General features: G+C 44.1%; 5 protein-coding genes across 11 annotated transcripts; 2 read left to right on the top strand and 3 right to left on the bottom strand.

The window, feature by feature from the left end:
* Window positions 1-163: 163 nt before the first annotated feature.
* On the bottom strand, window positions 164-9,677 carry LOC108016270 (PHD and RING finger domain-containing protein 1). Of its 2 annotated transcripts, XM_017082895.4 has the most exons (7): window positions 8,882-9,670; window positions 6,484-8,796; window positions 1,858-5,776; window positions 1,675-1,742; window positions 1,482-1,610; window positions 1,016-1,206; window positions 164-962 (listed from the first exon to the last, which is right to left on the bottom strand). In XM_017082895.4, exons 1-6 carry the CDS (start codon window positions 9,170-9,172, stop codon window positions 1,045-1,047), a joined length of 6,882 nt encoding a protein of 2,293 aa, XP_016938384.2. In that variant the 5' UTR covers window positions 9,173-9,670; the 3' UTR covers window positions 164-962; window positions 1,016-1,044. The 2 variants fall into 2 exon arrangements, with proteins under 2 accessions (XP_016938384.2, XP_065721872.2); XM_065865800.2 differs by lacking the exons at window positions 164-962; window positions 1,016-1,206; window positions 1,482-1,610; window positions 1,675-1,742; window positions 1,858-5,776 and adding an exon at window positions 6,153-6,329 and having other exon boundaries at window positions 8,882-9,677.
* A 1,357-nt stretch (window positions 9,678-11,034) lies between these two features.
* PolZ2 (DNA polymerase zeta subunit 2) lies at window positions 11,035-11,811 on the top strand. Its single transcript, XM_017082911.4, has one exon. The coding sequence runs from the start codon at window positions 11,159-11,161 to the stop codon at window positions 11,753-11,755; it is 597 nt and encodes a 198-aa protein (XP_016938400.4). The 5' UTR covers window positions 11,035-11,158; the 3' UTR covers window positions 11,756-11,811.
* noi (splicing factor 3a subunit 3 noi) lies at window positions 11,803-13,662 on the bottom strand. The gene has a single exon (XM_017082908.4). It carries the CDS (start codon window positions 13,526-13,528, stop codon window positions 12,017-12,019), a length of 1,512 nt encoding a protein of 503 aa, XP_016938397.1. The 5' UTR covers window positions 13,529-13,662; the 3' UTR covers window positions 11,803-12,016.
* Window positions 13,663-14,101: 439 nt separating this feature from the next.
* Window positions 14,102-16,988, top strand: Vha26 (V-type proton ATPase subunit Vha26). The gene is made up of 5 exons (XM_017070301.4): window positions 14,102-14,210; window positions 14,308-14,420; window positions 14,951-15,163; window positions 15,228-15,554; window positions 15,618-16,988. The coding sequence occupies exons 2-5, from the start codon at window positions 14,388-14,390 to the stop codon at window positions 15,723-15,725; spliced, it is 681 nt and encodes a 226-aa protein (XP_016925790.1). The 5' UTR covers window positions 14,102-14,210; window positions 14,308-14,387; the 3' UTR covers window positions 15,726-16,988.
* A 2,657-nt stretch (window positions 16,989-19,645) lies between these two features.
* kra (basic leucine zipper and W2 domain-containing protein kra) lies at window positions 19,646-25,077 on the bottom strand. Of its 6 annotated transcripts, none has more exons than XM_036819133.3 (9): window positions 24,294-24,449; window positions 23,955-24,007; window positions 22,969-23,217; window positions 22,795-22,895; window positions 22,171-22,309; window positions 21,745-21,910; window positions 21,256-21,499; window positions 20,841-21,183; window positions 19,646-20,080 (listed from the first exon to the last, which is right to left on the bottom strand). In XM_036819133.3, exons 3-9 carry the CDS (start codon window positions 23,204-23,206, stop codon window positions 20,043-20,045), a joined length of 1,269 nt encoding a protein of 422 aa, XP_036675028.1. In that variant the 5' UTR covers window positions 23,207-23,217; window positions 23,955-24,007; window positions 24,294-24,449; the 3' UTR covers window positions 19,646-20,042. The 6 variants fall into 6 exon arrangements, with proteins under 6 accessions (XP_036675028.1, XP_070852528.1, XP_016925784.1 ...); XM_070996427.1 differs by having other exon boundaries at window positions 24,195-24,449; XM_017070295.4 differs by lacking the exons at window positions 23,955-24,007; window positions 24,294-24,449 and adding an exon at window positions 24,924-25,077.
* Between the last annotated feature and the right edge of the window lie 305 nt (window positions 25,078-25,382).

Genomic DNA, 25,382 nt, shown 5'->3' on the forward strand with positions numbered 1-25,382 from the left:
CCTAATCGGTTAAAAAATAAATAAAATTCCCAGTAGGCCATTTAAAATCAACATAACAAAACTTTTATACGGTTCCTGCTTTTTAAAATTCAAATTTTCAATAATAGGGAGTGAATCAAATGAGTTGATGAGATAAGGGATAAGACCAATTGAGACAACATAATTGGATTAGTATTTAATCGCTTTTATTTTTATTTATATGATATTTACAAAACGATTTAGCACAATTTGTATATTTATATATACTGTTATCAATTGTGTTGTGTGCAATGCATACACTCTTACTCTTTATTCAAAAGTTATGACTGACAGACTATGCAAAACCAAGTGCCTAATAGATGAACTGCATAACTGGCCACGCAGTTGTTCATATGAATACATAATTACAATTGTTTGGTAACAATCTTCGTTCAATAAAAATACTCGACTGCATGAACGACATTTACAGGAATTTTCTATGCCTTATTCAATGCAAGCCCATGTATTGAGGCTATCAATAAATGTTTCCAGATGGGTTTTAATTTAAATATTTAAATTATCAGAGGTAAAATACAATTTTGTTTTGCCTTCACTTAACTACTTACAATTGGTTAATGCTCATGCAAAACAGTTATAATATTATCATTACAGGTGTCGTAGAAATAAACAATCTAATGAACTAGTATTGATATAAATAAATTGTTTTTGTAGTGCTTTGGGTAACCAAAAATTAGGTGGCAAACTTGCTTCTGCTTATTACTTAAAAATCTTCACATCTGTGTTTTTTTCTTAAGGTCTAAAATCATTCGTAAAGTGACCTAAAATTGACTTAAAAACTAAATTCCAATAGTTAATGACAGTTTATGAGTTTTCCTTTTGTTTTCCCTTAGAGATGGTGGCTGGTAAATTATGTTGGTTTCAATTGATGGTAGATTGTAGGAATGCATGCGACCGCAATATTCTTTAGATTTTTCTACCCAATGCTGCAAATAGAAAACATTTTATTATTGTCGAACCCAGGGTTTATGGGACTTACTGCCAGGTCATATGCCATCGCTTGCTCGCTTAAAGTTTTTTTAAGTAGGCGGCACATTTAACCGCACTACTAACTTGTCCTGTATTAAGGAGGCTTAACTTCTTGTGCTTAGCTCGAAATTTCCTTACATAGGCGTCTATAAGGTTTTTAATCTTGTGTGGATTAATTTCACCAGACCGACTGTGGCAGATCTATTAGAAAGAAATAACGTGATTGGTATTGATTTTAAACACAATTCTTATTGGTCATAGTTCAATAATAAACTAGTTTAAGATCGGCGATAGTTGGAGTACAAGGTAGATGTATAAAAGTACACTTATATACATATTTAGGAAAAGGTATCAGCTTTTTATTTTTTGGTTTCTTTCTTACAGCTAAAACATTAAGCCTTTTTAAGTAATAACAAAATGTGTTCCAACCAACGGACCTCTCACCAGTATATAGGTTAATAAGTTATTGCACTTACCTTGGGCACAGCTCTCCGCATGATGTCCTTGTAGTCATCCTTAGTAATCGCTTTCTTGTTAAAGTACGGCTTTAACACTAATTTTACCTCCTCAACTACACGTTCCTGTCGATTTAACTTGCGTAAAAGCTGAGGAACAAATAAAAAATACATATTTTTTGTGTTTTACCATGTGTGTTTGAAATTGACTCACTCTGTCCTTATTTTGTAGATCCGTTGCCGAATTTGGCACATCGTCATACATATCAGGATTTCGTCCACCTAAAATCCAACAAATTAATATAGAAATTTTAAAAAATTGCACAAGTTTACTTTTTGTACAATACGATTAGCGAACAACAATATCAATGTAAGTAAACTGGAACGCAGTATATACCTTTTAATTTTGATTTGCGGTCGCCTTTGCTGCGATGCGATTTCTTGCCCGCCGCTGTGTTGTATCGCGATGACATCCGGGTGTTGCCTACGGGGGAACTGCTTCCAAATAGGTTATCGAAAATTTCTACCTTGCCTCCAGACGCTCCACCCTTTCCTCGCCTGTTGCCCTCCGTTAAGATGGGTGGCTCGAACAGATCCTCGTAATCCGCAGAACCAGGCGAGTAGGGGCTCTCGATATCCATGCTGAAAGAGTCGTCTAGAGCGTGGCCTGATCCTCCGGCATTCCCGATGCCGCTACCGTTCCGCAGGCCACCTACTCCACCACTCGTAGTGGGCATGTTGCCAACGCCACTGCTGCTGCTGGCCACACTCCCTGCCTTAGGCAACGGAGTGAGCTTCTTGGAAGGCGGCGTGGGACTAGAAATAGAAGGTATGTGCTGCGAGCTGGACACCACGCTGCTGCTTGTAAGCAGCACGTTAGAGAGAACGGTAATGGATTTGCCATCGGATGCCTTGTCATGACTATCACCTCCGCCGGAACCTCCAAGGCCTCCACCCGTGCTGGATCCAATGCCCAAAGCAAGGCTGACGGAGCTGCTGCTAATATACTGAGCGGAGCTCACCTCACTTTCCTGCTGGATGATGCCGCTCTGGTTAGGCTTCACTAGCGCCATTACCAATTCAACCGGATTAAGGACGCTCGTCTGGGTCTGAGTGCTGGTGCTGGCATTGGACACGGTTGCATGGGCGCCATCGTTGTCCCCCTTGTCACCAGATCCCGATCCAATTGCACTACTCGCCGGCATGCTAGCTGCTTGCTGATCCAGGCTTTGGCTCAATGTTGGTGTCGGCGATCGTGGCGAAAGGGAGGGCGACTTGGTCGGCTCAAACGGATCGTAGGCATCTGGCGAGCATGGTCCCGACTCTGGAGGTGTGTTCGGCCCGATCTTCTGGCCGCCATCATGGCTGCCATGACCGTGCTGAGGCGTCTGCTCCTCGGGAGCCATGGAACAGGCTGCTTCCAGCTCGTCTGCAGAGTTAATGTCATCAGCGTCTTCGTGAAGCGGATTGTTGCGGGCCTTGTGTTGCATTTTTTTGGAAGGCAGGTTGAACTTGACAAGAGGCGGCTCGGGTGGCGTCTTGGGTCCTGTTGACTGCGTCATGTTCTCATACGAGGCCTCCATGATTGTGTCCAAGGAACCGACCTGCGGGGTTTTTTCTCTTTGTCCGTTTTCCCTCATCATATCGTGATCCCTGTCCCGCTCCCTCTCCCTTCTCGTCGAGAGTTGGTCTGTCGCATCCTCACTGTCAGTGAGCACAATAACATCTGCCGGCTCCTGATGAACTTGGAACGGCGAGCGCTCCAGATCTATGATGGCGACCGGCTTAGCCTCCAGCTTCTTACGCTTGCGGAGCTTTTCCCGCTTGCCCTTCTTGATTGCTCCCACAGCACTGCTAAGGTTGCTGTTAGCTAGGTGGTCGATGGAGCCCAAGCGGTTGCTTAATAGATCCTCCCTGCTGGACGCCATTGTGACTATGGACTGCTGCTGGGAGCCCAGTGTGGAGATCGCATTGTTGGTGGTCGACTCTTTGTTGAAGCTCACGCTCACCAGAATATTGTTGCCTGAGGCAAATACCTCCTTCGATGGCAAGGGCTCTGGCGTTTGGGTACGACGCTTACGCTTCTTCTCCTTGCGTTGCTTCTCCATCGGATGCTGTTTTTTCTTCTTTTTGCTCTTGTCTCGCTTGCGCTTCGCCTTCTTGGGCGTCAATGCACCATCGTTATCATAATGGCCACCTGGACCTTTGGGCGAACCAAGTGGCGGCGTCCAAGACGGATTCTTGTCCTGGCAGGCACTGTCATGCAGGAAATCGCAGCGACCGGGTGATGGAGACGGGGACCACTGCCCAGTTGCCTTCTTTCGTTTTCTCTGCGGTGCTAGGAAGTCGTCAGCATCCTCGAAAGGGTCACGTTGCCGAGAGATGCGTCGCATCCGCGCAGCAGTAGTCGGACTGCCGCTGCCCGTCCTCTTTTTGTTCTTTTTCTTTTTATCGGACTTCTTTTTCTTCTTTTTGGGCGGATCTTTGGGACTCTTTGAACGACTTCTGCTTCGACTCAAGCGTGGGGTATAACGTGGCGAACCAAGGTAAAGGGGAGATCTATTCCCTCCCCCGTTAATGCGATTGGGAGTGGGTGAGCGGGATCCTCTGGAGTGCCCAGAGACTGGACTATGCGCCCTTTCGGGTGCAGGAGGCGGAAGCTGCGAGGGCGAGCGGGCATACCGTCTGCCCGGTGACTTTCGTCGCCCTTGTTTATGGGGGGATGGTGAAGTTCCTGGCGGTGGGGTGGGTGAGATGCTAAAGCTGCGTAGCCGTTTGGGAGAACCAGAACGGGAGCGCAGGGATCCCCTTGATTCACGCGAACCGCTTCGCGAGAAACTGCGCGAGTTGCGTCTTCCCGAACGACTTCTGCCCGACCGCATTGCGTCACGTCCATAGCGATCCTTGGCATTGTGTCTCGAAGCACCCACAACATTCCGAACATCATAACGAGGTAGTTCTCTTCGTTTGGGACGCTGAAAGAACTGGTGGTGCTGGCCATGCTGGTTATAGTGGAAGTAATTATGTTGCTGATGGTGCTGGTGCTGGTGCTGGTGCTGGTGGTTGTAGTTTTGGTTATGGTGGTAATTGTGGCCGTAATGCTGAAATGGCCTGTTGTGGAACTGTTGGTTGCGGTAGTTAAAACGCAGGCCTCCGCGACCACGCACGAAGCCACGCTGGAAGTCCCGTCCTCGGAAGGCAAATCTCTGGCGGTTAAATGAGTTGGAACGCGACCGTGACCTTGAATGAGAACGGGAGTGGGACTTGGAACGGCTGCTACGGCGACGCCTGTTTCTATTGCGGCTGGGAGAACGACTTCTGCTCTTACTTTTACTACGACTGACGCTCTTGGTCGCCCTCGGGCTCTTGGAACGCATCTTTGGAGTGCGACTTCTAGAACTCGATCGAGAGCTCCTTTCTGGCTCCGGCTTGTCCCCACGGTAATTACGACCCTTCTGTCGCTTCCCTATTTTCTTAAAAGTGTCACCCTTGTTGCGTTTTGAACGCGACTTCGACTTGGACTTTCCCTCGTTGCTCGTCCCACGGCTTCGACTGCGTCTCTGCGACCCGTTCTCGTTATTTAAGTCGTCGTCTGACACAATGTCTGTACCGATTGCCTGCTCTGGCTCATCTTCGTCTTGGGAAGTCTTAGAGGAGGGAGTCTTAGGACTGGTACTGGCATCATTCTGATGATCTACTCCAGCCGTCGCCGTCGCCGCCTCCTCCTCCCCCTCCGCCATACTTTTCTCGTCAAGACAGGGCGTGTATGACCGATCCTGCTCGTGCTCACTACCGCTTGCGTTGTCGTCCTTCTCAGCATCTCCTTCCTTATTAGATGCTGGCTTCTTCGATTTCGCCGGCTTAGGGCTGGCTTGTGTCTCAATTTCCGTACCCAGCGCCTTTTCAAATTCCTTCGGTTTGTCAATGTCCAACTCTTCCCAGTCGCTGTCATCATATAGCTCTAGCACGCCCTTGGCCCGGTCTCTGTCCGTAACTCGACCCTCTTTAACCACAGGGCTGGGAGTGAGGCGCGTCCTAACCTCTTCTTCTTCTGGCTCCTGCGAAGGAGCAGCGCCCAATTTGGAGCTGCTGGGCTCTTGATCGGAGATATCAGATTCATCCATTGGTACTCCATCGCAGGACTTGTCGTCTATTTCCTGCTCATCCGGCTCATCGGTTGGATTCTCTGGCTGGTACAGATCATCGTTGACTTTTTCGGGCACGGGTTCGGGCTCTGGTCCCAAGGGTAACGGTATTTCATTATCCTCTTCATCATCATCTAATTGTACTAAATCTTCATTCATATCGTCATCATCCTGTCCAAGTTGAAACGATTAACAGAGTTGAAGAGATAACAAAGAAACAAAATATATCAGTTAGTAGAATACAAGGAAATATCAGTCTGAGTAACTAACAATAGTGACTTACATATATATATAATGTATTTGTTCTTTTCTTCTTAAGCTATAAAAGACTTGCTTACTTTTAAACTTTGCCAAAATCCATTTAAATTCGTTAGACTTTAATGACAGGAGCCCAAAAAGTTGTAAGAAAAGGTTATGAAACTATAGACTTCGGTTACGATTTACTTTACAGAAACTGCAATTCATAAGACTTAATATTTATAAAAATATGTTTGGTTTTTTGTCTAAGAAACCAACAAGTAAAAGAAGATATGTACACCGCTATACTCAAGTGCTCCGATTGCTAGATACCCGGCGGTATGAACTGCCCTTCTTCATAAAATACTTTGTCCACTCTATCACCGGACGAAAATGATCTGGAAGGGTTACGAACAATTCTGCATACGAAAGTCTTTCCTCTCGCGGCTATCGATGGTATACGTTTTCCATTTGAAGAGAGAAAATACTGTAAACAAAATTCGTTACCTAATGATGTTTATAGCTTCTACCTTTAATTATTACACACGTTTCACTTTTCCACATGGCCCTTACAATATGTATGAGTAACTAAGACTCAGTAACTAAGACTCAGTTGTTGAATTTGTAAAACCATATCATACCTTATCAGACACATCAGCTGGTCCTTGTGAAACTCCCGACGCCATTGCAGAGGCATTTGCCACCGCCTGCGACTCCTGCGAGTAAATTGAGAAGTTTGGACAATTGTCGACATCGTCGTCTGCGTTTCGATCGTTGGTTTTCAACGGTGACTGCTGCTGTAGTGTGTTCATTTTAAAAATTGGACTGTTCCAAGGTAGGCTGGCGGGAGGCATGGGTGGAGGTGGTATTGAGAGCACCACTGGCATACCCATCACTGGTGCCGTATGATGATTTACAGGCGGAGCGAACATCGGAGGTCGTCCTGGGAAATTGTTCGATGGTGTTGCCACTGAGTCTGGAGGCGGTGCACTTCCACGAAAAGGTGGCGTGGGTTGGTTGGCATTGGGCACGTTTTGATGGCGTTGTTGCTGCTGCCGGTTGGGCGTGTTAAAGCGTAAATGGAAGGGAGTAAAGCTTGAAACATTTGTGTTGCTGTTATTGTTTGGGCTGGGGCTGCTAAAGTTCTGGTTACTGAAACCGCCGACTCCTTGGCCATCTCCGCCACCAGTCGATTGACGCGAGGAAGCTCCTCCGCCACTGCCAGACGCTCCTCCGCCACCGCTAGACGTTCCGCCTCCTCCACCTCCCCTGTAACTGTTATTGCCGCTGTAACGGTTGTTGTAGTTGTCGCCTGAACCAGCTCCTCCACCTCTGTTATAGTTGGGTGCTCCACCTCCGCGTTGGTAAAGCGGCGCGTGTGTTAGATGCTCTTCGGGCTTAGAAGTAGCCGTTAGATGCTCTTCGGGCTTAGAAGTAGCCGTTGTCAGAGCTGGTGTTGGTGTCGGTGCGACCACAGGTCTCTGGGGGAGATTAAGGGTACCATCCGCCCTTATACGCACATCCCCCAAGTTGCGCGAAGCGTCGTGCCAACGGTCCTGCAAATCCAAAATGGTGGACAATATGTCTCCTGCTGAAGCTGGAGCTGGTGTTGAAGGTGTGGCTGCAATGCGTGCCTTGCCTTGGAGCAGGGCTTTACGGATACGCGGTGCTCCAATGCTAGCAATGCGGACCGAAGTTTGCACAGCAGTTGATCCGAGCCCAGCAGAAGTGCCACTGACGCCAACATCTGGCTCACTGTCCGAGAAATATTCGAGGTCGTTGGCGTTCCCGAAGAGGGAGAAGCTAGAGGCAGTTCCGCCGCTTAGATGAGAGTGCTGGACTCCGTCTGATTTTACTCCCAACTGCTCCGCCAAGCGCTTGCTAGCGGTGAGACGACGCCCAGGTCCCTCACTAGAGGAAGGGGCGACCACACGGCGACGGCGTCGCCGACGTCGCCGTATCACCTTCTTACTTGTCTTCAGGGCAAACTTTTCGTCAAAGTTGTTCAGGTCATACTCGACCACATAGGTTCGATGGCGAGTCCTCCTCCGACGGCGACGTTTAACGGGCCGTTTCTTGGTGCTAGTGGTTGTGCGTCGAGTCGTTGTTGTCGTGGTTGTGGTAGTGGTGGTAGTGCGGGTACGAGTTTGGGTCGAAGTGGAATTTTCAGCTGAGGCTACGACGGAGCGAGTTCGTCGCAGTACAGCCGCCCGAATACGCTCGTTTTGGCGGGTGCGCAGGATTCTTGGAGGCTGCTGCACCTCTCGCACCCTGAGCCGAGTCTCGGGCAAGCCCATTCCTCTAATGTCCTCGTACAACTGACTCAAGTCGTCGGCCAGCTCCAGCTGCTCATCAGGATCCTCACCCTCGGAGTCAATGCAATTGTCACAGTACCAGGAGCCAGCGGGAATCTCATCCAACGGCGGGTCCAGACAGTCCATGTGGTATCCCTGATTGCAGCTATCGCACAGCAGCATTACATCCTCCCGCTCCGGACTTTCACAGATCTCGCAGTTGGTGAGCTCCTCTTCGGAAGCCGCCGCGCTTTCTGCCTCCTCGTCCAGTGCCAGCTCGGTCTTGGATTTACTCAGGTCCACACGCACTTCTCTAACCACCTGGCGGCTGGCGTACGAGTCCCGAACCACAATCCGGTCGAAAGCAATGCGATCAATGGGACAGGTCTGGACATTTCGGGACCAGGCGTCGATACAGGCCGCGCAGAAGATGTGCTCGCAGGTGGCAGGCGTGCCGATCTCCTGCTGCCGGAAAGTGAGCAGGCAAATTGGACACTTCTCCAGCAGATCGTTACTGCTGCTGTCGGAACTGAAGCCGGGATCGGGCTCTTCGGGCGTGGGCTGCAATCGACCAGACGCGCTTGGCGTTTGGTCTTGGTCCTCTTCGTCGTAGGACTCTACCTTCTTACGCTTGCTAGTGCGGGCGGGCCGTTGATTGATCTGGAATGAAGTATATGGAACATTGAAAGGTAATGGCGGAAGAACTGCAGTTGGGTTGGTGGTAAACTTAGGGGCAATGCCTTACCTCACTGCCACTAGAAGAGCAGTCACTCCGCGGCCCGTGGCGGTTGCGCAGCTTGCGCGTGGACTTGCGTATCACCGCGTCCGAGTCGGAATCCACCTCCTGACGGCGGGCGTTGCGACGCAGCCGAGTGGCCTTGGAGCAGGACGGACGGTCGTCCGCGTCGGGATCCGAGGCCGTGTCCTCCGAGTCCTTGAACTCGATCCGCATTATGATGCGCCGGTTCCGCTGCCCCCGCTGATGACTCACGGGCGGAGCAGCGTCGGATTCGGAATCAGAATCACGGTCGGACATGCTGATGCAACTGCGTATGTGTGTAGCAAGCCGATATATTGATGTATGTACACTGTCGGCGGGGCAGGCGCGTGTGTATTACATATATATTACATATAGGGAGTGCTCTTCGCTGAATTCTCATCTAGTTATAGGCTTCTTGTAGTTCCTGCTCTTGGCCTGCTAGCCACATTTTCGGTAGGATAACCAGCCGGAGAACTAAGAGGTCGCTTTTCGGCCTGGCTTGTCTGTAATTGCAGGCCGCTGTGAGTGGAGAGTGCAGAGTGCCGAGTGCCGATTTCCGAGAGTGGCATCAATTGCCAATTTTCGGGCGCTCCGCCAGACGTTCGCTCCCTCGCCTCCTCCTTGGGGAATCGTGCGAGTGGCAGCTGCGGTGGCCAGTGGACAATGGGTTCCGATTTTGTTCCCGCAACGCCGATATTTCCAAATTGGTAGCAAACGCAAATTTTTCTCACACAGTTTCCTTCACACACACACTTGGATTTCAGCCATTTTTTCAGCTAGAGGTGGGAGAATGCTTGCAAACGCTTTCGATAGTTTGTTGCCGCTGTCGATGCTTGGCTGAGGCCGATAGTCGCAGTTCTGCTTTTTGTTATAATCGTTTGTGCGGTTTCAATAAGGAAAACGGGTGGTTTGTTTGTACTAAATAAACATAACTACAGTTAGGCAATTCAACAAAAGTCTAATGATTTTGGGGATTTCGGCCAAGCCTATGCTCCCAGTCGACACTTATAGCAAAACCGACTCTCTTATACGACAGTTCAATGAATGCCCAATAAAAAGTATTGATGAATCATCGATGAACTCTGATAATTTTTTGATTTCATACAGGATTGATGAATTATTCAGTGATAAACGGTTTCAAGTTCATCAGTCATTTGAATGAGAATTAATCAATGATTTATCAGTGAAACTTATGTATGATGCATTACTGAGAAATAAACCCCCCGGTCCAGTCAACTGTTGTGTTAAATATATGGATATATACATATATGTATTTTGAAATTTTTTTTTCAATTGTTTTCGGAAAATTCGAAAAATTTGACAACCCCTAAATTATTAAGACTACCAGTATTAAAAATTGTATTGCCATTACTATTTTGCATTGGACAAAAATATATTCATTAATGCTTTTACATACTTGCAAATACAATTGCAAATGATTATTTAAAATAATTAAATCATTTTTGAATTACACATTGTTGAATAACAACGACCACATAGAAAAACAAAGATTTTTTTATTTTGTATTATTATTTATTATTGGCTAGAAAGATTTGACAAAAATTAAATACGCTTCAGCAAAAAGAGAAGTATTGTACAAAAATCTTTTTCTTATTTAGCATTTGTTCACCTATTTATCTGGTTTTATCTTGGATATATTTTTGAGAAGGAGATGCATTTTGACCGAAGTTAAAGGGAATTTTTTGATCGTTGTGCGATTAAAGACACCTTAATAAAAACGAAAGTTTACATTGCTGGGGAAAACATTCCACCTGTTAAATACAAATTTAAAGTAAATAAATGGCATTGTTATCAATATTTTAAAGTGAGAAATCCGTATTCTCTTTCTCTTCTTTTGTTTCCTGGTTTTACTTTCTTCTCGCAGACCGATCAGCTGGTTTATTTATTGATTTGTATGGAAGAAATCAATTTTCTGAAGGGTGAAGAGGCCACATTACAGAAAGAATGGTTCAAAACCCTGGCATAGGGCGCAAGAAGATAATGATGAAAAAGTAAATGTGCCCAATGATTGCAAGTTTATTGAAATTGGTCACTAAATATTTTATAATTTTCTGGTGAATGCGGACATTGTCCATCTCTATGAGTGCTAGCAGTCGATAGTGCCGCTCTCATATCGTCTTATTTTCTTGGTCGCTGCTAAAGTAGACCCTCACTAACGCCGACAGGCGCTGATAGGCATTTAAATAATAAAAATAGGGAAAAGAATCTATACTGTACAATTTTATTGCGCCAGCTGTCGAAATGCAGGACGAGAATGAGGCCGACATCATTGTGGAGGCGATAGAGGTGCTGGTTAATCACATTCTGTATGTGCGGGGTATATACCCCGCGCACATATTTAAAAAGAAGCGAATGTACAATACACCGGTCTTTGTCTCAATCTTCCCGCCACTCAATAACTACCTCACCGGCGTTTTACGATCCGCTCAGGAACTTTTCCGTCGCAGGGAGCTGCAGTGCCTGGAGCTGATAGTGTATCGGAAAGAAAGTGAGCAGTTGGAGAGCTACAAAATGTTAACTGTTCCCCGGGGGGATGGCCAATTGGCGGATGATCATTTAATGGAGTTCGAGCAGAAAATGCGCTCGGCCATCTACCAAATATCCGAACGGATGAATCAAGTCCGCAAATTTCCTGCAGGAAGCTGCCAGTTTAAAATCCACCTGCACACGACGCAGGAGGCGTTTATTCGCCTCAGCCACGAATCTCAGTACCAGGAGTTCCCTTGGCTCCAAGCGCAGAATCATGAAATGCAGTCGCCATCCGAAACTGTTTCCCTGTTACCGTTGGCTATGGTGGAGACTGTGGGATTGAAAATGGAGGCACTCATTCTTAACTAATGTACTCTACCACATATATAATTGTTATGTAAATAAAAATACAAATATTACAAGAAGTGGTGTTTACTTTAAATTACATAGACTACCTTGGTCGCTAGTTATAAATCGTATGGTAATTTTAGAATAATAAAGGTCTATACTTTTGAACAAATTTCTCCGCTGCCTGCGTCAAAAAACTTGATCATGCCGGACCAATAAAGTTTTAAAATTACTAAGCACCGCATACGATTGACCAGTTTTTAAGGGTCACTCAAATCTACTCTAGAGCAGTCCCTGGCGCTTTAGATCCTCGAACGTCTTTCTGTTGACTACGTTGCCCAGCGAGTCCTCGAACTCCTCCTCCTGGTCGGCGATCCAGCGTTCGCTCTGCTTCTGCGACTTAAGCTTCTCCCACAGTGTGATCGCGTCCTCGATCTGTGTTACATTAGCGAAATGGGCGGTGTTCGGGATGCCCAGACAGCGCATGCCATGCGCGTGTCGCCACTCGGCAAAGTGGCGTTGGAAGGCCTTGGGACCCTTGTAGGTGAAGTTTCCGCAGATCTCGCAGTTGTAGCTGATGTTCAAGCCGTGCAACTTGTACAGCCAGTAAGGGATAGGTTTGCCGTCCCATCCAAGCGGCAGGTTTTTCGGATTATACGGCACATCGTCGGCATCGGGATCGTCATCGTTATCCGACTCGCTGGCCTCCACATCGCTGTCATCCCGCTCACCGCCGGTCCGAGCTTGTTTTCTCTGGACATTCTCCTTGGTGGCCGCTCTCTGCTCGGATAGAAGCTCCGCATACTTGTAGAGCAGTGCCTCCAGTTGTGCAATTTCCTTGTGTCGTTCGTGCTCCCGTGATTGCGCACTGGCGGTCTTTGCGCTGGGCTTCTTGGCCATCAGAGCGGGATCCAAAGTGCTCTTTCCCTTTGTTGAGAATAGCCGCTGTGCGCGCTCCTCCAGGGTGCCTCCGCATTTTAGCCCCAGGGCCACCAACGCCGATTTCAAACGATCTAATCCCAACGATGCCAGCTCCTCCCAGCTGGAGAAGGCGGAGAGGTCGAGGTGGGCGCCGGTGTTGGCCAGCGCAGATTCTGTCTCCTTGAGCGAGAAGCCCGGGAATGTACCTAGCAGCCACTGGCGCTGAAAATCCAGCTCTACCTTCAGCAGCTCCCCCTCTAAATCGAGCAAGGGCTGGATTCGCAGGATGAAGTGGTGCAGGTAATCGTTGAGGGTCTCTATGTACTTGCGGTACTCGCGGTTTTTGCGTTCTCGAGGAATGTCGAAAACATGGTCAAAGGACATCAGGTAAGTGATATAATCCAACTTTTCAACCGCCCGTAGGTTAAGATAGAGCTCGTAGCACTCGTTGAGGTCCAGATACCGGCCGCCACCCTCCTCATCCGTGAACTCAACCAGGGCGCTCATGTCGTCCGGATTGTTGTACACCCGGATCATCTCGTCGAACTCTACGGACAGCGGTACGCTGACCTCTGCCGGATGGGACTTATAGAATTGCTTGATTTGCTTAAGGCGGGCGTAGAATTCGTTGAACTCGTTAGGTCCCGAAAGAGCGGCGATCTCCGCCTTCCGCTCGTTGTCCTTGTCCTCGTAGAGGTCGCGCAGCTGAGACGTGGCGTTGTGGTGCAGTTCCATGAGGTACTTCAGCCGATGCTCCGAGTGGATGCGCTCCTTTTCCCCCGGCTTCTTGGTAGCATGCTCGTCCACCATCAGTTTAACCAGGCGCTCGCGCTCCTCGTGGTAGCGTCGCTGTTGCTCCAGGAGCGTCTCCATGGCTCTTCAGTACAAGGATTAAATAGGAGTTAAATTCAAATAGAAGGCCCTTTTTCAGCGAAATCCAGTCGAAAAACAAAAGTGTTTTTTATTTAGCGTGTGTACATTAAAAACCAGTCACCACGAAGCAGGGATGGCAAAAATATCGACATCGAACTTTCAGGAAGGTAGTATAACCTCTTCACACTGACGTTTAAAATTGTAACAGCGAAACTCACCATGCGTTCACATGGGACGTTGCTTTTTGACTCTTTAATTCAGGGCTGATTTAAAAATCGTGAAATCATTTTGAATGTGAGCTTTGAATAGAAAATATTATTTTAAAAAATATTTTAAATCAATTTATTTAAAAAGAGCTGCTGAAATCTTTGAATTCAATAAAAATAAACTCTAGCTTTAGTTGTTAGAAACTGTTTGTGTAATATCTTATTTTCAATGAAATGTATTTATCTCTTTAAATCACATTTAAATCAAGCAGTTGGTATGTGCAGTAGTAGGTAATATCGAGTCGAGTTAAGAATGTGAAACCCGTACCACGCGATAACGATATCATAGTCTATCGAAGGTATGACGGCTCCAACAAATACACATTTTTTCCCATGCAAGCGCAGGGTCACACTTCCCGTGAAATCATATGATCGATTTGCAGTGAAAATTTTCAGACGTTGGGCAGAAGGCAAAAGTAACTTACCGTTTTCCACTTTCCTCGTGTTGGCCGCAGTTTCCAACTCGACTCGGCTCTGAATTTATTAGTTTAACTAAATTTGTAACCATTGCAGGCACGGTTGTACGTGGACTTCTTCGAAACACTTGAATTTCCTTTCGGTTCGGTTTGTGCAAGTGAGAAAAATCAGTCAAGATGGCACTGAGCGATGCTGATGTACAGAAACAGGTAATTGGAAGCGGGAAGGCGGCGAAGGTCGTGCCTGGACATAGTGGATAGAATAGGGAAACTCTCAAAACTAGGTACTCCTCCTGGACTTGTCTCCGCAATAAAGATGGCGTAGTCATGGGATCCGATATGTTCCCCAAGTCATGTGAACTTTTTATGCCCAAACTTATTGGCCTGCCATTCGCCCAATTGGCATAAAACATTCAAGTTATTCTGTGATTGCGGCACAATTATTGGTTATTAGGGCCTCAGCAAGGCAATTGTCCAAATACTTTGCGTAAAAAGTGAGTAAAAAATTCGTGCTGGTCATGTGACACGGCCCCCGCAATGGTCCAATGTGTTGGAGCGAGACGACTAGCCCTGCGCCCCCACACTCGCACTCTCTGTCACACGACCAGCGAACCCCTTACGTTATCAAAACTTAAACGAAAATAAATAGAGGCTAGGGTTTTGGGTTTTGGGACGTTTCCCATGAAATGCAACTATCATGTGACGAAAGGGGCAACTACTAAACAGAACGACTGTTTCAGATCAAACACATGATGGCGTTCATTGAGCAGGAGGCCAATGAAAAAGCCGAGGAGATCGACGCCAAGGCCGAGGAGGAGTTCAACATCGAGAAGGGACGCCTCGTCCAGCAGCAGCGCCTCAAGATCATGGAGTACTACGAGAAGAAGGAGAAGCAGGTGGAGCTGCAGAAGAAGATCCAGTCCTCCAACATGCTCAACCAGGCTCGCCTGAAGGTGGGTCTCTTATCTAGTGGCCCTCGACCTGGAAAACCTCAACTCGTTTGGAACCTCGTTACAGGTGCTGAAAGTGCGCGAGGACCATGTGAGCAGCGTGCTGGATGATGCCCGCAAGCGTCTCGGCGAGGTCACCCAGAAGCAGACCGAGTACCAGACTGTGCTGACCAAGCTAATCGTCCAGGGCCTGTTCCAGGTCATGGAGCCCAAGGTGATCCTACGCTGCCGAGAGGTCGATGTGCCCCTGGTGCGCGATGTCCTGCCCAGTGCTGTGGAGCAGTACAAGGCCGGGATCCAACAGAACGTTGATCTGTTCATCGACGAGAAAGACTTCCTATCTGCTGATACCTGCGGCGGTGTTGAGCTGCTGGCCCTGAACGGACGCATCAAGGTTTGTTCCCTCCCCATAACATGACATAAGTGCATTCTTAACTAAACAATAAAATTATTGCAGGTGCCCAACACCCTGGAGTCCAGATTAGAGCTCATTTCGCAGCAGCTGGTGCCCGAGATTCGTAACGCCCTGTTCGGCCGTAACGTCAATCGTAAATTCACCGACTAAATTCTTTAAGTGCAAAACAAAACATAACTAATCAGAAAGAGAACCAGCATCAACACCTATCCAGCAGGAACAGTTCAAGTTATAACAACAGAAGCTCCAACCCACTAAATATTGAACCCAAGTAAAATCATCCTTTGGCAGTCAGGCAACAGCTAGGATTATATTCGATTTCAAAATACTTTTGCCGTTGTCTTTGTATAGTGAAACTGAAACACTCAAGAACATTTCGGTCCTTGTGTATGCAGCAGTTATATGATACCCACACTAAACACACATATATATACTCCGATATATATGTTTGTATGCCAATACTTACTATATAGTTTAGAGGACACGATCCTAGGAGCATACGAAAGCATAATACGAGTTTGTTAAAGTTTGTTCGTTTTTTTTACATATGCACATATTTCTGAGCAGTAGGTCCAGGAATGTGCTTATATTGTATACATACACTTTAAAATTTTGCATACATTCCTGTCCAAGAATTTTGTTTTCAATTTTGCCCTCTTTTTGCGTTGTTTTTTGTACATTAATTTCTGTCGTCTGTAGTCTTTGTTGAAGTTTATATGTCTACGTCGTTTATGTTTGTAATTATTAAGTGCAGCGATTAGAAGGAGCAACGGCGGTGGATCACCCTTTTCTGTGCCGCTGGCAGCCTGTGCACGTGGCCACTCAGCATTGTTGCCCGCCGAAACACCGAAATGGACCCAAAAAACCAATTTCGCTGCTTCGAGGGCAACGGACACGTGTGCAGCTGCCACTGGCCCATCAAAAGCCCCGAAAGTCATCAATGTCTGTTGTTGAGTTAGCGAAAGTAACGAATACACACTATTAAGCACGCAACATTTACTCTCCATAATTCACCGCACCCAAGACGAAGAAGTATTGCCAAGCCGCCCAAGTAGCTAAATTTGTTGACCCTCAAGTTCAGCTTCCACACTATAAAACCATATAATACTTAAAAGAAAATAAAAAAAAATGGAAATTAGATTCGCAATTTAGGGGGCTGCCGAACTGCCACCGATTCCTCTCGCCGCTGCACCATCATTTCAGGCTCTAAAACAACACCACGTTCATACACCCGACTAACACGCAGGAACTACAGCTAATTTGAACCTTGTATTTGCATGTTCGCCAATGTTCATAGTGTATTCTTCAGGCTCATTTTCTAACCGTTACCAAGTAAATTGAAATTGTTCAAGTATGATGAATAACTACAAATTTAGCAAACAAATACAAAATAGCATATGCGTTATTATATAACATCGAGTACTATATACATTACATGAAATACGAAATGCAAGAAAAATTACTTTTAAACAAAATTTATGTTGAATAAAAACAGTATTTCCAAAAACTAAACCAAACTAAAATTGTTTTTTATTGCTAAGGGAGGCGATTTTTGTTTTTTTTTCTTTAAAGAAAGAGATGGATCAAATAAATTTAACCTCCTTGGTCTCTAGTTAAAATTTCTAATGGGTACATATTCAAATAGAGAAACCCAATTTAATGTAAATTGCAGACGAATGAAAACTCTTTTGAAAGTAGGATGTTATCTTATGTATAACCATTATTTGTCATAAAGGTTGATGTCAGAAGTGGTGTATTTTGAAGGTGAGATCGTTACTAGTTTCTTGCTTCGTCTAGAGGTCTTATTGTTTAATATCAGTTGTCATTAAAAAATGTATGGCCTAATTTAGCAAAATCTTTGGCTTCACCCAGCTGATAATGTTTACATTTGTTTTCAGCTAAACACATTCTAAAGCATTGAAATATAAAAAAAATAACAAAGAAAATCTTAATTTAAAAACGTATAAGTTTCACGTCTGTCTAGCTTTTACATTACATTTTGTATACATTTTTGGATTACCAGATTGGTGTTGCATAGTTTTTGGCAAGTATCAGAAAAACTTAGTCGATTAGTTTTCAGAAAACCGGTAAAGGGTTTCCAAAAAGATGTAGGCATCATTTCGCAACTTTTGAAAATAGAACAAGTATGTTATGGAAACATCATCAGCCGTGGTGTATTAGTGGTTTCGATCGAAGCATCGCAAAAGATTTTCAATTTTGGGCCTTTTTCTTTTCGCGCACATTCGCGGTGCCCTTATTCACTGCAGGGACTGCCGTCCACAGTGATAAGAGGGAAATCTTGTATCCCGTTTTATATTTAAAACTTTGCACTGAAAAAATCTTTAAAAGTTTATGCGATTTGTTAGCGTGGAACTGGGCTGAAATAAACATAGGCACTACTAGCATCTAAATGCAACATTTTAACTCTTTCGATTTTAAATGTGGGCGCCAGAGCGACTGTTTTCGATCTCACAAACTAGCCCCAATTACCGATTAATATTCGAATGTGTAGATTTACTGATAAACAAAACTAAAAACGCATTTAATGTTTAAATTTTAAACTTACAAAATAATTAAAGTTCTGGCATCAAAGCTTTGGGCGCCACAGTAGTGTTCGTTTTGTGGGCCGATCGCAGAATCTGTAGACTTAAGCCTGCTCTAGCTCTTATAGTTCCCGAGACCACATCGTTTACACGACATGACTATATTGACTCTGTACCAAGAATTTTTAAACTTTATAGGGTCGGCAGTGCTACCTTCTACCTGTTACATACTCTTCAAAGAATATAAAATACTCTTATTCTACGAGTAATGTTTTGTCTGGCCAGTTTATTCACCGTTTAAATATTTGCCCGTGGAAAAATGTATATGGGATTTTCACTTTGACTTTTTTTACCTCGTCAAGAAGACTTTTGCTGGGCAAAAAAGGACCGATATATATATATTTAACGACAGTTTTGCCAGCTTGAAATCCTTCTTCGATTGATGAGAAACTGCTGTTCACGTCAACTGCTACAATATGATGGAAGACCTTTAACAAAATTTCAGTTTTACATTTGTCTGAGTACCCAACCGTTTCACACCGATAGACTCTGTGGGAAGAGGCTATAACGCCCACGGTGTTATTTTAACCCCTTTACTTTTAGTTTCACTTTGATATACAATAACTTGATTAATATTTTTTTAATGAATCTAACCGTATGTTTCCGAAAACCGAATCGTTAAGAATTGGTCAGCTGTATATCATATACACACAGAAATCACTTAGCGCTGAATTTAAACGGATGCATATAAGGGGATATTCGTATATTTCGAATTCATATAGGGGTGGGTGCTAATTGACTACTTCTGTTAACAAAATTAATTTAATGTACTACATTGGGGAGCGAGACTAAAATCATTAAATAATTTCTGTGGCAGCCGATTATAAATACAAATTTCTCCCGAAGAGACTTCCGCGTCACCCCCAAACAAATTTATTCGGGTCGAATACATCAGTACATCATGAATACACATCAGTCAGTGTTTTCTTGATGTGCAAGAACCGCGGCCAACTTATATGCACCACATCCACTCCCTTAAACCTTGTCCGACCTATAAATGTAGCGAACTTTACATACCTTCTTAGCGTAATAATTAAATACTTTTTGTTGTTTTTCATTTAATGGTTGTATACATATACAAATGTACTTTCATGCAATTTATATTTGGTAATTTGATCGGTTCTGTTCAAATACGTTGCGATGAAACTTGCTAGCATAAGATCTTTCAATCTCTTTTTCAAGGATAGCATTCGTCAATGCGTCGTTGACGTGGCTGATCATTTGATAAAGAATCCTAGTTCTTGTCGCAATATGCATATGTAGGGAAAAATGAATAAATAATAAAGCGAACATACAAACGGGACACAGCCCTTTTCCCCCACATAAAGCGTATCTATAATCTCTATTTTCGATAAAAGTTTTTCCGAACAAGTTTTCCATACAATTTTAAATAGGTTTAAAGTGAATATGTCCTGTGATCCTGTGTGAGGTTATTTTATTCATTACGAGTTACCTCCGTTTCCGATGTTTTTTGGTACTTGTAGAACTTGAAACTTTTATTAACACATTTCAATCAATTTGTTTCTATATATTCATCTTGCGTATATTGCCTTTAAACGGGAACTGAATATGGGTCACGATTGATTTAATAAAGACATCATTTGGAAAACTAAGATATCGGACAGTGGACTACAAACTTGTAATTTCTAGCACGACGGTATGTTTTACTCTCTCCTTTATTGTTGGAATTTTTTGAGTGTTATATAGGTGGAGTTTCTCATAATGATGTTATTCATAGGGGTGGATTGTATATATAGTTCGACTGGCTGTTGTAGATGCTGGTTCCGAATTATCGGATGGGGATGGTAAAGGGCGGCTCCGTTTGTGTTGTTCCTTTTCTTTTTAGCCATTAACCTTGTCCTTGTTACTCGCCGTTCTTTTGTTCGTCCTCAGATTCGGATTCTGTAAAGCCATAAGGAAACAAAACGTTACTATTGTTTTCAAGAAGTACATATAAACAACTAATTTAACTGACTCTTTAGTACGTCTGTCCAAATGATTATTGGCCAAATTTAACTATATAGAGTTATTTGGACACCCAACCATTCAAATGCTCTGGCACACATCCCTTTTAGCTCAATCAAACGATGCAAACGTTCGGAGCTTTAACAGTTGGGGATTGTGCAGATTAATACCGATGCAGCTGTCCAAACGATTATTGGCCAAAATGAACCACGGGTGGGTTATATGGACACCCAATCATTCTTTTGCTCTGGCATACTGTACATGAACCCTTTAAATTTAAATTAAGGGAAGCCCTTAAAAGCTTTGTAAGAAGCATGCTTATTAAAAACATATGATTTTGTCCAAGTTTTCATTGGCCTATGATGCTTAGGGGTTTGTAAAGCAACAAGGCAAGCAAAAAACCCAAATGCTCTTGCAATTTTGTACAATGAAAGTGCCATCATGGACAAGACCATTCTCAAAAATTGCACTACACTACCATTTGATGGAAGCACTTTTTAGACTTGCTAGGGCGGCACCCAACTAAATTAAATACCGTATTGTCCAAGTTTTCATTGGCCTGCGTAGTTCACTGAATTTGAAAGCAACGAGGCAAGCAAAAAACTAAAATTATCTTGCAATTGTGTACCAGAATCAAGCCATTTGGGACAAGACCATTCTCAAATAATTGCACTAGTGTCATTTCAAAAATACGAACCTTCTTCGGCTGATTGAAGCCATTCGACAAACTTGCGCATTTGTTCGAGGAAATGCATCTTGCCCTTATTTGAGTGACCGTCTTTGTACCAGCGCAAGATGATCTCCTCGGACAGAACCTCGGTCTTGTAGAACAACAAGATGATCTTTTGGAAGGCCTTCATAAAGTTCATGTTCTCGTAGCAGAATTCCTGCACCTTTAGGATAAGGGCCAACTCCGAACGGTCTGTTGAGGCGAAAGCCTGCAACAGTGTGCAGTATGTCTTCAGGTGACGAACAGCCTGATCGGTAACCAGCTCCTCCTTCTTGTTCCATTCGCCCAATGACATGATGGTGGACCAAATCTGTTAAAGATCATAGATGCGCTTGCTTTAGAAAGAAGTTGGTTGCGATTTATATTGGCTGACAAGACTTACAATTACAATTATTTCATGATCGGGAATGTTGTTGCGTTGCGAGAATTCCTTAATGTCTGAGGTTATCTCATTATGTGGCTTCTCATCGTTGATATCATCGATGAGTGCCTGCTGCAACTCGCGCTTAGCCTCCTGGCTAGCTTGAGCCTTATGCAGCTTGACGATCTCGTTGAGTTCTTTGTCAAGAAAAACTTGTTTAAAATATTCCTCAGTACGTTTGTTTGGTGGGAAAAAGTCCATAAGTCTACAATAGACATAGATAAAGCAAAATTAATAAGTTAAAAAAACGCATTTCGTGTTAAAAATTTTTTGTTTATAGTGTACGAAATTAAATCGGCACCCAAATGAAGCCAAGGTTCATTTGCGAATTAGGTAAAACTCCATCAAATTTTTTATTCTAGGAATATCAATTAAAGATGCACAACTGGCTGATTGAAGCATCTTCCTGAGAACATTCCGGACTAAGTACAACCTGACCAATAAACTTACTTGCTTTCCAGTCCACCCTTCTTAAGCGCCTGAATCAGATATGCAATGCCCTTCTCTTGCTTGAACGTCTGGAACAGCTCTAGTAGAAACTCCAGTGCAATGCCATCTTTGATCAGATGCTCGTTGTTCAGTACCAGTAAGACATTTGGCGGTACAGAGCCGTTAACTGCGGATTAAAAAAGGGGTGCTAACGCTTAGTACTTGTTTTTGAAAAATACGATTAAAGAGCCTGAATAAGACCTTGTCCTTGGGCTCGTGGCTTTTGGATGTGGCAAAATCATCCAAGAGTCAGTATACCAAGAGTGAGTTTACTTTAGCCCCTCAGCTACCAGTCGAACAAGTGTTCATCAAGACTCAACTAATTTGATAACTAAATGGGCTGGCTATAAGCAACGAAAATATGGGGTTCGAACATGGATAACTTACCTAACCAGAGCGCTGTCATACGCGCAAGCTTGATACGTTCACTTGGGGTAAAGCCCTTTACGAATAATAGAACTTTCCCCATCTCCTCTTCGAACATTTTCTCAAGGTACTTGTACCGTCTGATGAGCTTAACAAATACCTAAAAATAGAAGAAAATGTACACTTATTAGTTTGCTGTTCAATTTATCGGCATTCTTAGTTTTACATTTTGGACTCTTTGTTGCAACATTAGAAATCTTTAGATTGCTGGCATAAGAATTTAACAAAATAAAGACAAGTAAAATGGTGCTTTTAATTTTGCATATTTTGACACCGATTAGGTTGTTGAGATGCATAACCGGTTCTAATAATATGCACAGCGACTCAATAGCTTGACCTTCCAAGTGTGTCGTAGATAGAGATTAGTTGTTGACACAGAAGAAATCTCCAGAATGTTAGAGATTAGAACAAACCAAAGACAAGTAAATGTGTCAGTTCATATTGCATTTCTTGACACTGATTACATTTTTAAACTTTATAATCAGTTCTAATGAAATGCAGGAACATTACTTATTAAACAATTCTAGTAAAATTTCTAGTAATATCATATGTTAGCAACTTAAAACTTTTAAAGCTTTAACAAACCTGTTCATGGTTGCGCATGGACTCCATGCTCTCGGGCGCATCGAAGATGCAGTAGTTTGTGCGCGGCTTTTCGCCATCCTGAGATATGGAACCGCCAGGCACTGTAATCGAAGAAGAGAAAATCGACAGTCAGATAAATCATGACCGGGAATGTTCGCAGCCAAAAGGTCTTACCTAGTAGACCTCCTGCAATCAATATATCGAAGAGAACTTCACCGTAACGACGATAGTCGAGCTTGTTGCCCGCGCTGTCTAGATATTTAGAGATTTGTTCCAGGTCGCCTTCAGTTTTTTCGAGACCAGCAATGACCGCATCACGGAATCCCGTTGGGTCATATTTTTCTCTTTCATCTCTTTTTCTGGTCTTGATGCGTTGACCCGATAGCACTGGTCTTTCAGTTTTTTGACTCATACAATAAATTGCTGCAAAGGTAAAAATCGATCAGAGATGGAAGAGCTTTAAGTTTGGCCCTGTTAGTTTCTATTTCTGGGGAGACTCAATTGGCAAGGCCACTAGATGGGTTATGTTTTTCGTGTTTTATTTTGTTATTAAAAGGCGAACTAATAGTAAATGATGACTAGGCCCTTCTAAACGATCCTAGTTTTTTCTATTGTTCTCATAAGTACTTTTGGTTTGTATCTGAAATATAATTTAAACACCTCATGCCGGGTGTTGAAGCAAAACTCTAATAAAAAAAAAATATACTCAGCTCGTGTAGGGAAACCTTAACCTAAAAATGCTCGCGTACATGTGCTTTGCGCACTCACACATTCACGAACAGAGAACGGCCACACTCCCCTCCCTCTCTCACTAAAACATTCTATCTAACATACACACGCACTAAATCTTTTACAGTTTGATAATGACGAAAAAGAAATGAAATGAAATAAAATGAAAGGCGAGGCGAGGAGAACCGCCCGCCCAAGAAATCGACAAAGAAACTCAGAATAAAGTGAAATTTTGACGTTGTTACTCTGTTGGGTAGCGCGCGGCAGGGAAACGAGGTCATTGTGCATGTAGTACACATACAAAAGCGACCCGTGTGCTGACGTCTACGTATTGGCTGGCTGGGGAAATTGTCAAAGCAGTGAAATCGCGAAAATGGAAATACCTAGGTTTTCAAGTACGCTTTCGGCTGATTCAAGGAACTGAAACTTACACTTTCACTCAACGGAAATAAGTCTGGCCCTGTGTTCGCCGCTTCCGCGTGTCCTTGCAAGTAATCGAACTCTGGTGAGTGTGTGCGTGCGTGTGTGCGCCTGTTGCTTTTTCACAACTGACGAGGCGAGTGTGTGAGCGTGTTTAAGAATGTGTAATTTAATTTAACCTCGCGCGGCGCTTACTAATACTATTGAGTCGAGACGACAAAAAACAGATCTCTTCTCTCCTTTTTACTTACAAGCTTTTGCACTGTAAAATTGACACGCACGCACACACACTCAACAGTGACTGAAGGAGAGAGAAAGCCAAAGAGTATATTTTTTGTAACGGAATTTACTTTTCTGCCTTTAATATCAACGTTAACAATTTTGCCCGAGTCGAATTCAGACTACGTCCGGAATTCTATTTTTAACAGCTATCACAATCGGTTACTAGGTATGTGTTGTTTGCCTCAAGTCCAGCGCCCCGTCTGCGCGCACCACTTTGTTAAATGAAATTCAGAGAGCGAATGACACACGAGCGGTCGGCCGAACGAGGCGAAGCAGACGAGCCGATAACGAAGACATGTGGTTCGGCGCCATTTTGAAGCGACAATTGACATGGCGAACTGCGGATGAGGGGGAGAGGGAAACGAAAAGAAACGGGGGAAACTGCGAACGTAAAACGAAAAAAAAACTGAGGGGGTCCAAAGTGTGCATATTTCTGTCGCTCTTATTAAATAATGTGCAAGGTACAGTCGAACAAAGGCCCGCTGGCCACTAAATGCTTTGCTGCGTGAATTTATGGCTGCCCGATGACTAACCTCGCCATATGTACGCACACAGTTCGTACATAACCCCTTTTCCAACAAAGGCGCAGACAAAGGCTTCGTCATTGCTGTCAAAACTACCAATACCGAGTTTGTCGACGCTAACCTGGCAAATCTCAGCTAACATCTACTCTATATTAGTTGTGCTTAGGTACTTACGATTAAAACAAAAAAATCTGTTTTGCTGCGAATAGAAGTAACTTTTTGTGTAGCTGTTGGGCTGTTTCTTCTCGACGACTTGCAGTAGGACCGTGGCTTGTTCCGCACGAAATAATGAAGTGCCTTGCCAGATGGGAAAATTACACAATTTTGTATCTGTTGCCGACTGGCCACACTCCCAAGAACAAAATGACTTTTTATCGGGTTATTCCTTGTTTTACTGGGGTTTCCGCTCGTTAAAATCTTCGACCTTGAAGCAGTTCGCAGCTTTAAGTAATTTACAAGAAAAAGAGACAATCGTGAGCAATCGCACGATTTTCCATTAAGCGGACCACTTTTTGTCCGTTAAAAATAGTGCTGCCGGACCTAGGCAGTTTTAATTTTATTCTTGCTGTGTTTTTACACTATTTAAAAGTTGACATTATCGGATTTGTCAATATTCTAAGTTTTGCCGAAATG

The sequence above is a fragment of the Drosophila suzukii genome, chromosome 3, assembly GCF_043229965.1.
Source record: "Drosophila suzukii chromosome 3, CBGP_Dsuzu_IsoJpt1.0, whole genome shotgun sequence".
Classification (NCBI taxonomy): domain Eukaryota; kingdom Metazoa; phylum Arthropoda; class Insecta; order Diptera; family Drosophilidae; genus Drosophila; species Drosophila suzukii.

Bases quoted from the DNA above. Each gene is read 5' to 3' on its own strand.
- LOC108016270 (XM_017082895.4), bottom strand. From the start codon at position 9,172: ATGTCCGACCGTGATTCTGATTCCGAATCCGACGCTGCTCCGCCCGTG. The intron at 5,777-6,483 runs GTATGATATGGT...CAACTTGGACAG, and splicing joins CAGCTGATGTGTCTGATAAG to GATGATGACGATATGAATGA. The intron at 1,207-1,481 runs GTAAGTGCAATA...TCTTTCTAATAG, and splicing joins TGCGGAGAGCTGTGCCCAAG to ATCTGCCACAGTCGGTCTGG.
- PolZ2 (XM_017082911.4), top strand. From the start codon at position 11,159: ATGCAGGACGAGAATGAGGCCGACATCATTGTGGAGGCGATAGAGGTG.
- noi (XM_017082908.4), bottom strand. From the start codon at position 13,528: ATGGAGACGCTCCTGGAGCAACAGCGACGCTACCACGAGGAGCGCGAG.
- Vha26 (XM_017070301.4), top strand. From the start codon at position 14,388: ATGGCACTGAGCGATGCTGATGTACAGAAACAG. The intron at 14,421-14,950 runs GTAATTGGAAGC...CGACTGTTTCAG, and splicing joins ATGCTGATGTACAGAAACAG to ATCAAACACATGATGGCGTT. The intron at 15,164-15,227 runs GTGGGTCTCTTA...ACCTCGTTACAG, and splicing joins TCAACCAGGCTCGCCTGAAG to GTGCTGAAAGTGCGCGAGGA.
- kra (XM_017070295.4), bottom strand. From the start codon at position 23,206: ATGAGTCAAAAAACTGAAAGACCAGTGCTATCGGGTCAACGCATCAAG. The intron at 21,911-22,170 runs GTAAGTTATCCA...TTTAATCCGCAG, and splicing joins TATGACAGCGCTCTGGTTAG to TTAACGGCTCTGTACCGCCA. The intron at 21,184-21,255 runs GTAAGTCTTGTC...GATCTTTAACAG, and splicing joins ATCATGAAATAATTGTAATT to ATTTGGTCCACCATCATGTC.